The sequence below is a fragment of the Erythrolamprus reginae genome, chromosome 1 (assembly GCF_031021105.1).
Source record: "Erythrolamprus reginae isolate rEryReg1 chromosome 1, rEryReg1.hap1, whole genome shotgun sequence".
Classification (NCBI taxonomy): Eukaryota; Metazoa; Chordata; class Lepidosauria; order Squamata; family Dipsadidae; genus Erythrolamprus; species Erythrolamprus reginae.
Genome location: NC_091950.1, coordinates 177,220,282 through 177,232,434, shown reverse-complemented (window position 1 = coordinate 177,232,434; position 12,153 = coordinate 177,220,282). Strand labels below are relative to the sequence as shown.

At 48.8% G+C, this 12,153-nt stretch overlaps 1 protein-coding gene across 1 annotated transcript in view; it reads right to left on the bottom strand.

Moving 5' to 3' along the window:
* Positions 1–11,304, bottom strand: part of TNFAIP6 (TNF alpha induced protein 6) — a 38,564-nt gene extending 27,260 nt beyond the window's left edge. The window contains exon 1 of the mRNA XM_070737116.1: positions 11,120–11,304. Within this exon, the coding sequence (XP_070593217.1) occupies positions 11,120–11,213 (94 nt within the window). The 5' untranslated portion in view covers positions 11,214–11,304. The remainder of the gene's footprint in view (positions 1–11,119) is intronic.
* Between the last annotated feature and the right edge of the window lie 849 nt (positions 11,305–12,153).

The following is a 12,153-nucleotide window of genomic DNA, read 5'->3' as shown; positions in this document are numbered from 1 at the left end:
GTTCTAATCTGCATTTAAATTGTTTTAATAAAAAGTGGTTATTCTGGTGTTTGCTCTCAAATGTGAGAGAATTACTGAAGGATTCCATTTTGTCTATAGACTCCCAAAGAGTGCAATATTTAATTTGGAAATGCTCAATTCCAGGTCAATGCTTATCTTAAAATTATTTTTTATTTCCTTGTTGCTGACACTCTGTCTCTCCCTATTCCCTGTCCCCTTCCCCCTTTGTTTCTGTACATGTTAAATGAATTCAGAAAGAATGAAAAGTCAAGTTTACATTTGACTAAAACATTTAGGGGAGAGGGAAAAAAGGGCAGCGCCGGACTTACCCGGCAGGCAGGCTTTGCTGGAGGGACCGGGAGACACGGTCCCTCATGGCGGCCGCCATCTTGGATCCCGGGCGAAGTCTCGCGATGCGAGACTTCGCTCGGGAGAGCAGGGCCTGATTGGCTGAGGCCCTGATTGGTCCGGGCGGGACCTGCTTGCCCTATATAAGGGCGAGCAGGCCCGAAGCTCTTCCTTTTCGCCCGGACCGATCTACTGCAGCAGACATTCGATCGGTCTGCTCCGTCGGCCATTTTGTTTGGCGACCTCGTGCGAGGCGCCATTTTGAGGCCTGTGGTGGGGCGGAAAGCCTTTTTGAGCATCAGCGGAGCCAGCATCGGCTGGGCTCCGCTCCGGTTTGGAGCCTCATTGTCCTGCATAGTTGGGAGGGGGGTGCTGCCTTCTGGTGGCCTCGCGGGCCCGCGGGGGTCGCTGGGGGGGTTGTAGGCCTGGGATAAAGGCCTAGTTCCGGGCCTTGTCGCCCATTGGAAGGGGGGATTGGCTTCCTTGGTGGGTTTGTGCCACTGAGGCCTGCTGTCAGGGCAGGCCTCGTTTAAGGGGTGCAGGGCCCATTAGGGAAGGGCTTGGTCCTGCCCTATTCTTTGGTAAAAAATAGATTGTAGGGGTATGGCCCCTAAGAAGCGGCCAGCTAAGGCCCTCCCGGCCCACCCTGTGGTGCGGCCTAGGAGGGCTGCCAGGCCGTCTGCCCGGGCTCGGGCGGCGGCAGAGGGGCCCCCGGGGGGGATCCCAGTGGGGGGGGTGGTAGGGTTTATGCCCACAGTCCCTCAACCCGAGGTGTCCCCTTCTCTCTCCTGGGCCAGGGTCCTGGAGCGGCTCGACGAGTTGGAGAGGTGGCGGTCGGGGGCAGGCCCGGAGGGGCTTTCCTCGGCTGCCACCGCAGCTTGGGGCGCAGACCCCGAAGAGGAGTCGGCCCCAGCTGGGCAAGTGGCCCACGAAGTACCGATGGCGGGAACCGGACAGGCGGGCAGCACCGGGCGGACGGGCCATGCTGGACAGATGGCCCAGCCTGGGCAATGGTCATCTTTCCAGGGCCCAACCAGGATGGGCCCACCATGGATGGCGTCTACCCCTTACGGGGCAGGTGAGGTTGCACCACATTCAGGCACATCTCCGCTACTGCCCATCCAGGGTCCCGGGTTCATCCCGCCAGCTATGGGGGGTGGCAACAGTTTCACGGGGGCTGCTGCAGGCACCTGTGGTCAGGTTTGGTCCCCGCCAGCTCCGCCAGTAGGGGCGCTGGGGGTGCCTGTCCCACCGGGGGCGGGGGTGGGGGGTTGGATCCCTCCTCCACCGGCCATTATGCCTCCGGTCCCATTCATGTATCCACCGGGGCTTGGCGTGCTGGGCTCGGGGGCCACCACGGTGTGGGACCCGTTCGCCAGCATCAAGCCTGGGGCCATCCCTTGTGGGTTGCCCGCCACACCTTTAGGGTACCATCTGCACCCGTCAGTTAAGGAGGCAATCTGGCGGGGGGAGTACGTTGATTTGTTCTCCCTCCTGAACAGGGAGGTCCCTAAACAAGATAAGGAGATTGTCCCTGGGGAGAAAGTGAAAAAGACAAAGGTCACGAAATGCTTCAGCTCGTGGCTGTATGCATTTCTGACCTTTGCGTCGGTGGTCATTCAGAGGCAGCCGGAGAGGGCCGCTGCCTTGTTGAAGTACATCGACCTGATAGCGAGGGCCCATTTCGAGTATGGGGGGACCATATGGAGGCACTATGACAAGGGCTTCCGTATGCGCATTGCCCATGAACCCTACTTGCCTTGGAATATGGTGGTTCCGGACCTGTGGTTCCAGGCCACTCATATGTCAGGGAAGGAGGGCTGTGATAGGACCGATAGCGGTCATTTTATGGAGGAGGAGCCTGCGACGCCCGCGCCGGCAAAGGCAGTGGCGGGTGCCGTTAGTAAGGGTGCCTCTTTAATTTGTCACGAGTTCGCTGCAAAGGGGGCGTGTTTTCGCCCCACTTGCAGGTTTCGTCACGCCTGCGGAGGTTGTGGGGGGAAACCATTCCGCAGCCGTGTGCCCCCGCCCCAAGAAGGGGAGTGAAAAGAAAGGCTCGGGTCCCCCAAAGCCTTCCCCACCTGCTGGGGGAAAAGGGGCCCAGCCCAATTAATTTAGGGGTGCTTGAGGGTTGGTTGGGCGACTACCACCCTCGCTCGAGAGCGGCCGCTCTCTTGCTAGGTTTTGTGCAGGGATTTAGGATCCCTTATCAGGGTGTTAGGAAGGCCTTCATGTCTGACAACCTTGGGTCGGTTGTTGGTCATGAAGACATTGTTAGGGAGAAGATTGGGAAGGAGGTTGCCGAAGGCAGGGTCCTGGGGCCCTTTGCGGAGCCGCCCTTCCCGAATCTTCGTGTGTCTCCCTTAGGTGTGGTCCCCAAAAAGGCGAGTGGTGAATTTAGGTTGATTCACCATTTGTCTTTTCCAAAAGGGGAGTCAGTGAATGATTTCATTCCTGACGAGTTGTGTTCAGTCCGGTATGCATCCTTTGATGCGGCCGTGACTATGGTTAGGAAGTGTGGGGCGGGAGCCCTTATGGGTAAATGCGACATTAAGTCGGCATTCCGGCTCCTCCCCATACACCCGGATGACTTTGAGCTGTTGGGCTTCCATTTCGAGGGGGGCTATTACGTGGACAGAGCTTTGCCCATGGGGTGCTCTGTCTCGTGCTCTCTTTTCGAGAGTTTTAGCACCTTCTTGGAGTGGGCGCTCAGGAGGCAAAGTGGCCTGGGTACGGTCGTTCACTGCCTTGACGATTTCCTTCTGGCGGGGCCTGCGCATTCGGCGCAATGTTTTGCTTTGATGCGGGACTTCGAAGCCCTTTGTGCTCAATTAGGGGTGCCTTTAGCCTCTGAGAAGACCGAAGGCCCCGCCACCAGGATTACCTTCCTGGGTATTGAATTGGACTCAGAGGAGCAATCTTCCAGATTGCCCCTAGAGAAGTTGGTAAAGATCAAGCGGAAGCTCGATGAGGTCCTGGGCTGCCGGAAGGTGACCCTACGGCAGCTTCAGGAACTGGCAGGCATTCTTAATTTTGCCTGTCGGGTAGTTGTTCCTGGAAGGGCTTTTTCCAGGAGGTTGTATGATGCGATGAAGGGGCTCCGTTTGCCCCATCATCGTACCCGCCTTTGCGCCGGGGTCAGGGCTGACCTCGGCGTGTGGCGGGATTTTTTGGTTAGATTTAACGGGTTGTCTTTCTGGAGGCACGAGCTTCTGTTGGAAGCTGAGTTGCAGCTCTGCTCTGACGCCGCGGGGACTTGTGGTTTCGGGGTAGTGTTAGGCGACCAGTGGTGCTGGTCGGCATGGCCTCCGGAATGGAGTGCCACTTCGTTGGTTAAGGACCTTACGTTCCTGGAGCTCTTCCCCTTAATAGTGGCCTTAGAGCTTTGGGGTGAGCAGTTTAGGGACAAGACTGTGCACTTTTGGTGTGACAACCTAGCGGTTGTCCATGTGGTGAATGCCCTGTCCTCGAAGAGCGACAGGGTCATGCGGCTTGTCCGCCATTTTGTGCACAGGTCCTTGTCTCTAAACGCATTGTTTTTGGCTAAGCATGTCCCCGGGTTAGATAACGGGGTTGCTGATGCCTTGTCCCGTGGTCAGTTGTCCAGGTTTCGGACCCTGGCCCCGTGGGCCCGGAAGTTGCCAGAAGTGTTCCCCAGCCACCTCTGGAGTCTGGGAGGGATCCGGAGTGGTGGAGAGTCGCGGCATCCCGGGCAATCCCCTTGTCTGTAACGCCCGGCACCCTTGGGGCATACCAGCGTGCGGGTTAGGAGTTTGGGGATTTCAGGCAGGGCGGGAGTTACCAGCTTAGCTGTCCCATCCCTGTATAGCGCCTGGCCGGGTTCTGCGTCCAGCTGGGGCAGCGTGGCCTGTCAGTTAGGACGATCCGGTCCTGGTTAGCCGGCCTCGCCTTTCTGTCCAAGGCGGGGGGTTTGCTGCTTGTTCCGGGTGACTTTGCATCCGGCAGGTGCTGGAGGGCTGTATGGGGAGCGAGCGGGGGCCCCTGGTGACACTCGTCAGGCTCTGACGGTGGAGCAGCTGTCTTTAATCAACGTGGTTTTTGGCAGTCTGTGTTCCTCATTGTAAGAGGCCCGTCTTTCTGGTGCAGCGACTGGTGTCATGCTTGGGGCCCTTGGGGTCAGCGAGGCCTGGCCTCATCTCAGGCTGGCAATTCGCTCCGTGCCTTCCAGCACGCTGATCTGGCCGTTAGACAAGGGGGGGGTCCCTTGTGGTAAGGCGGTCTGAGTCAGATCAGCTACGCAGAGGGGTTACCATCTACCTTAGTGCGGCCGCCGACCAATCGGTGTGTACGGTGGCCGCCCTACAGCTTTGGTGTTTTCTGCGGGGATCAGGTCTGGGGTACCCGTCTAGGCATTGGGACGGTACCCCTTCTGACCCGTTTGTACTTTTGTGCGTTAGTACCCAGGGCTATGGCCCAGGTGGGCACGGCTCCCGCCGGTTATGGAACGCGTTCGTTCCGTATCGGCGCCGCCACTAGCACGGCACTTTCTGGTTTCCCGGCCCACTGGATTCGGGTGATCGGCCGCTGGCGGTCAGCGGCATATTTGGGTTATGTTAGGCCGCTGAGGATCCTAGGCAGGGCTTAGGCTAGGTGACCTCTCTGCGTGTGTTTCCTCTTGCAGGTCCCCAGGCTGACGTGACACCGACGGCGCTGCTGTGTGGCCACAGCATGATTTGCTGGGCCGGCCGCCTGGCGGCCAGGAGCGCTGTCGGGACCCAGCCGTCCCTGGGGCGGTGGGTCAGGGTTACCTGGATGGGCCGGAGAGGTATGCGGTGGGAGGGTCTCCTACCGGTGTGGCTGGGCGGTCAGCATTTGGTGGCTGCGCCCGGCAATATGGGGGGCGGCTCCTGGAGTCGTTCCCAAGTGGGTTTGGGTGGGCAGTGTCCTGTGGCCGCATCCAGGTGGCTGGTATTGCACTTAGGTGGCAATGACCTGCGCATACTGGGAGGCCTGGCGCTGATCATCCAGGCACGCGAAGACCTGTGAAGGCTTCGTGAGGTCTGGCCCACCACGCAAGTGGTGTGGTCAGAACTATTACCTAGGCTTGTTTGGAGGGACGCCTCTCCCCTTAGGGCCATTCACCGGGCTAGGCGACGGGTGAATAGGGCTATGGGTAAAACAGTTTGAGAGTTGGGTGGAGTAGTAATACCTCATCCCCTTATATCAATAGACCAGCCATGGCTCTACCGTGATGATGGCGTTCACCTGTCTGACCAGGGGAACGCCATCTTCTTACAGGACCTGCAGCGGTCTCTGCGTGAGCTGGCGCAGCTAGAGGGGGGAGTCGGGGGGCCAAGATAGAGATCTGACCCCCGCTCCTGTGGCAGGTTAGGGGCGGAAAATTGGGTGGTTTAGCAACCGCGCGTTCTCCCTTGGGCATCTTTGGGGATGATTGACAGGTTCTCCGCAAGCTCATGGAGGGAGTTTCTGCCTGAGCAGCTGGGGGGAACCTGTCTTTGGGTCCTACACCTTTAATTCCCCGATTCGGGTTAGCCGGTGGGACCCCCCTCATGCACAGCATGGCAGAAAAGGTCACAGGTGACGGCCTGGCCCTCACCTGGACCTTGCATCGAGATACGCCCATGAGTTGCCCAGGAATGTTTACTGGCATAACGTCATTTCCGCCCCGGAAGTATTTGTTTGACCCTGCAGGTCCAGTTCCGGGTCATAGTTGTTTATGCAAATTTATGCAATATTATTTGAATAAATTATGCAAATTTATGTTAATAAAAATGACCCAATTTTAAATCCAGCTCTGGTGTCCGTGTCGTTACTCCGTCTCTCCAGCAAGGGCAGCGCCGGACTTACCCGGCAGGCAGGCTTTGCTGGAGGGACCGGGAGACACGGTCCCTCATGGCGGCCGCCATCTTGGATCCCGGGCGAAGTCTCGCGATGCGAGACTTCGCTCGGGAGAGCAGGGCCTGATTGGCTGAGGCCCTGATTGGTCCGGGCGGGGCCTGCTTGCCCTATATAAGGGCGAGCAGGCCCGAAGCTCTTCCTTTTCGCCCGGACCGATCTACTGCAGCAGACACCCGCCCGCCCTCCACTATTTTGCAGTGTGCTTCGGGGTCGCCCTTAGGGGGCCGAATGGGAATTTTTTGCAGCTCTGCCTCTTAGCTGGGCTGTTTTTTCGCCCATTCCACACTGGGGTGATGGCTGTGCGGTTAGGGGGTGCTTGCATTAATTAGGTTAATTTGGCTTACCTTTGGTCATTTGGGTAGGCAGGTTAGGGGCGGAAAATTGGGTGGTTTAGCAACCGCGCGTTCTCCCTTGGGCATCTTTGGGGATGATTGACAGGTTCTCCGCAAGCTCATGGAGGGAGTTTCTGCCTGAGCAGCTGGGGGGAACCTGTCTTTGGGTCCTACACCTTTAATTCCCCGATTCGGGTTAGCCGGTGGGACCCCCCTCATGCACAGCATGGCAGAAAAGGTCACAGGTGACGGCCTGGCCCTCACCTGGACCTTGCATCGAGATACGCCCATGAGTTGCCCAGGAATGTTTACTGGCATAATGTCATTTCCGCCCCGGAAGTATTTGTTTGACCCTGCAGGTCCAGTTCCGGGTCATAGTTGTTTATGCAAATTTATGCAATATTATTTGAATAAATTATGCAAATTTATGTTAATAAAAATGACCCAATTTTAAATCCAGCTCTGGTGTCCGTGTCGTTACTCCGTCTCTCCAGCAATGCAGAATTGAGATTTCTATTCCCCCTTCTTTCTTTTTTGTACAGTTGTGACTTTAGTCTAAAGAAATAGAAGTAGTATTATTTGTGCCATGTCAGATTTAAAATATTTATTTATTATTTATACACTGCTCAAAAAAATAAAGGTGACACTTAAACAACACAATATAACTCCAAGTAAATAAAACTTCTGTGAAATCAAACTGTCCACTTAGGAAGCAACACTGATTGACAATCAATTTCATTTTGTTGTTAGCACATTCAACTTTGTACAGAACACAGTATTCAATGAGAATATTTCATTCATTCAGATCCAGGATGTGTTATTTAAGTGTTCCGTTTATTTTTTTGAGCAGTATATTATTTTATTAATTCGATTTCTATGCCACCCTTCTCCTGAGACTCAGGGCGTCTTACAGCAAGATAACTAACAGCTTACAAATATCCTATCCCAGAGCTTTATGGAGGTGTACAATGTTGTACGTGGGATGGAAGCTGTCTCACTTTTGGAAGTTACAGCTTATTTAAACATTTATGACATTGTTTTCTATCTAAAAAGAAAGTTTCCACAGCAAGTGACAACATTACTAAAAATAAAACTAGAAAAAGAGTAGAGGGAAAAGACAAGGAAGAATACATGGCCAGAGCATTCTGTCAAGACACAAGGATTATAAAGTTCGGGGTGAGTTCTAGGTTTGATCCATATTAAGCCAAGAATGATTTTCAACAGCAAATATAAATGTGGTATGGGTAATATGCATATATAAATATTGTCATATCTATAATATGTACATACAGTACATTATAATGCCATATATTGAATAACACTCAAGACCACAAGGTATCTGCTAAATGAAATTAAAATATATATTCTTCTTTGTATGGGGGGGGGGGATGATGTCAATGAAAACCAAGCCTCATCTCCAGACAAGATTATTGAACCTTTCACAAAATGAATTAATATCCCAAAATATGTGAACTTGCATGTGTTTCACTGAATTACCATCTCTTTCTCTATCATTTTAAGTAGAAAGAAACTGAGCACTGAGCCAAAATGGTCCTTCACTCTTTCCGTTGTGGCATAGGATGTTCTCAGATAGCCTACACTCTCAAACAAAACAAAACAAACAAACAAAAAACCCATTACCAACTTCAACAATTATTATTATTATTATTATTATTATTATTATTATTATTAATTATATTTGTATGCCGCCCCTCTCTGCAGACTATATTATTATTATTATTATTATTATTATTATCATTATCATTATTATTATTATTATTATTATTATTATTATTTATTGGATTTGTATGCCGCCCCTCTCCGCAGACTCGGGGCAGCATACAAATCCAATAAATTTTACTATATATTTTTCTGCTTCCCTCTGCAACACTGGGCATTGATATTCTGTTTTGAATGCAGTATAGTCATCTTAGTGAGACTTAATGATGGCTGAACATTGACCACTATCATTCGGATGACTCCTGAAATAATGCTTCATTTTGAACCAGCAAGAGAGTGGTTTAAAGGAAAAATTAAGTTATCTCATGGAGGCTCAGTGTACCTATCACATGTCTTGCTTTGGCCAGGATATTCTTCCCAAAACAAACAACTTTGCTAAATTTTAGCAGTTCATTTCAGAAAGGCTTTTGGCCAGCAACATGGGCCTGGAAGAGTTGCAGACTTCTCCCCATTCATTAAGCTATAAGCTGTGGTTTATGAATCACAGAGGCAGACTTCACAGAAGACACTAAACTGAAACCAAGCCAAACTCATTCTGAAATAAAATAATGTGATAACCAGGCTCTTGGATAAAATTATTTGGAACACATACAAAACTGCTTTTTATCGATATACAGTTCATCCATCAAACCCAGCACTATTCTGATTAGCAAGAAGAGCTAATAAGATATGCTTCTTGAGGGTTTCCTCAGGCTGATATCTGTTCCAATGCTTCCCCCACTCAACAGAAAACAACAACTGTTAGATTTGCTCGTAAATGAAGAGTCGAGTCACAGGAACACTTCAACATTGTCTATTGTATATTATATAGAACTAATATGGACTGCAGGCAGTCTACAGGGAAACCGCTTTTAAGGTTTCCCTGTAGCTTGCTAGCCACTGATGGGAGTTTATTCTCCCACCATTAGATTAGCCAATAAGCAGCAGCTATGCAAATAATCACTACGTATGTACATATGTAACAACAACAGTTCCAGTATTTCTCCATCTTATGTTGTGAATGAGGAATTGGAAAGAGCAGTTTTAATTGTGGTTTGAACTAGTGATGCCCCTCCAGTAAATTGTAATTAAATTTGAGTAAGATAAATAAATAAAAAGGTTCCCTATCCTCTGTTTGCTTTCTCTGCCAGAATTAAAAATAATAATGGAAAGAACAATGTCTGAACCAGAGATCTTTTAGAAAACGTTTTACTACACAATATGCTAAGATTACCTCCCCCAGTTTGTTATCACATGTCCTTTGCTGACTACAGAATCAATCTCTGAGTCCATCATCTGTAGGTGACAAATCACAAGTACTTTGTTTACAACACCAGGCTAAGCCAAAACCAAACAAACCACATTTAGGCTTAATCTCAGAAAACCTAAGCAAGATGAGTGGCCTAGTTAATATTGGATAAGACTCTTGAGAAAATCCCAAGGTTTATATTATATTGCAAATATATCCTGGAGGCTGGCAGTAGCCAACCATTTTTATGTTACTGCTAAAAACACCTAGTGTTGAGCTTGACAGGAAAAGACTACAAAGTTTTCATGCTGCTTTGTTCTTTTCTTCGTATACCAACTGGAAGGTTGTTTTGTTGTTCATAGGTGACTTGCAGTGATGCAAGCTTTAGAAGTCTGGTATCTGTGCAAAAGGAGCTTAGGAGAGAATGAAATTACCTTTTGGGCCACCGCATAACAGCTGACTATATCCAAAAATCGATTGAGGGAGAACAACTAGTCCTAGAGAACCTCAGCTTTCAGCAATTCCAGGCAACATGCTGTAGGATGAAAAATGCTGAGAAGGGTAATAAGCTGTGGATGGCCACCAGCAGAGGTGAGTTCCTAGCAGTATGGTATGGTGCACCACTCCGGTAGTGGCCTGCTGATGATGCAATTTTGGCGCGACAGCTCTGGTGCTGTCTTTGCTGGTCCGTGCACACTGCCATCTTTTTTTTCTATTTTTCTGTGATTTTTTGGCTCTCTGTGCATGCGCGGAAGCAAAATCCCATAAGGGGATGCATGTGCATGTGTGCTTGCTATGCTCGTGTGTATCGATAGGAAAAGAGTATCGGTAGGAAAAGGAAAGAGGAATCTGCCTTTGGCTGCCAGTATTCTGACCCTCCTGTACCTGGATGAGCAAAGCTCTGTTTCTCTGAAGCAGAGATAGCTCCAGAATATTAAAATATGAGTAGAACAGTACAACCAGAAAGGTAGGAAAGAGAAGAATTGGAGCAGAAGAAATAGTCCTGCCTTCCACATCTAATGCCATTCTTATGGGGTGGACTACAATGTCTATCAACTACCATACTACTGTTTGAGCCATGCTAGTTGGGTATGATTGGAAGCTGTCATTGAACTCAGAGTTGCCATGTTAGGAAACCTAAATTAATGTTAGCAAATCTAAATTAATCAATGGAGAAAATGCAGTACAGAGAAGGACACGTAACTACCTGGAAACTATAGTTTCGGGAAGTATTCCCGGGAATTATTTATCTTCAAAGTAAAGGCTGATATGTATCTTACACAGCTGTTTCTCTTTAGGTCTCTTCTCTACACATCTCTAGAGGTCTAGCTTTCTGTATAGCTCAAGCTTTCAGATAGCATCGCTCTCACAGCTCATGTTTCAGAGGCATTCCCTTTCTTTAAAGGAATGCAAAAACATCTTTTAAAATGGAAAATAAAGAATTAAGTCCACGGTGCTATTATTCAGTAAAGATTTGTACCTTTAAACGCAAGCTACACAAAAATGCAGGGACTGATACAAGAATTAGTAGCTCTTTCTGCAGTTAAACATTTATTAAGAGAAGCACAAATAAAAAGAAAAATCAACTTACCTAACATAATAGAATTGTGAAGAACTCCATCCTTGAATCCCCAGCTAAAACCTCTATCCCATAACAAGGCAAAAAGAAAAGTTAAGGCAATCATCTTTTTCGGTTAAATATTCTGTACCTTCTGTTCAAGCAGCCTAGAAAACCACTGCTCGCAGCTGCTTAGTTGCTAGTGGAACATCTGGTTGGCAGAACTTAAATAGTGTTTTCATCTGTGAGGTCAGAATGCCTTCTCCAATTAAAGTGGTCATAGGGTTGCTCACAATTAAAACTGATCCCTGGTGGGTTTTTTGTGTGTGGCTGACTTATTTTCCGCTACCCTTTAAAGGAAAATCCAAAGTCTGTCGTTGTAAATGTGCAATTGTCCAATTGTCAAAGAAAATGTCTAATTTTGACCTGCTTTCAAATATTCAGATATCTTTTAACACTTTTGTATGTGGCAAGCTGCCCCATATCATTTTGCTTTCAGACAGGTGAATTGATTTTAAGATAATTTCTTGGGGTTTTTTTAGTTATTACAGCTCAGCAGTTATTAGTGAGAAATGTTTGGGAAAATTAACATTCAGAAAATTCTAACTGCAAGTAAAATGAACAGCGGTATGGCACTGAAAAAAACCACATTCATAATCTTCTATACTACTTTTTGCTTGAATATGGGCATGTAATATAGAAGTCACGCAAATAGGATGAAACAATAATTTTGCCATGGGTGAAGTTTATAAATGTTTTAAAATGGTTATATTGAACTGATTAATAAAATAAAAGTTAAAGATAAAAGTATTGAGAATATGTTACCTCAAATTTATTATACATTTACATCAACAGAGGGATGAAAGAGTCACATGCGGCATGCTCCCCCTACCTTATAGGGAATTATTTAAATAGAAAAACAGCATAGTCTTTGAGAAAAAGGGGTAAATTTCATTTACTTGCTCCAACTCATGTCTGATTCATAACATGACAGCTGTCTCCCTGTGTCCTCCCATGTGGTTTCAGCAGCTGTTTTGTGGTAGGTGGAACTAAGGACGAACACTTTG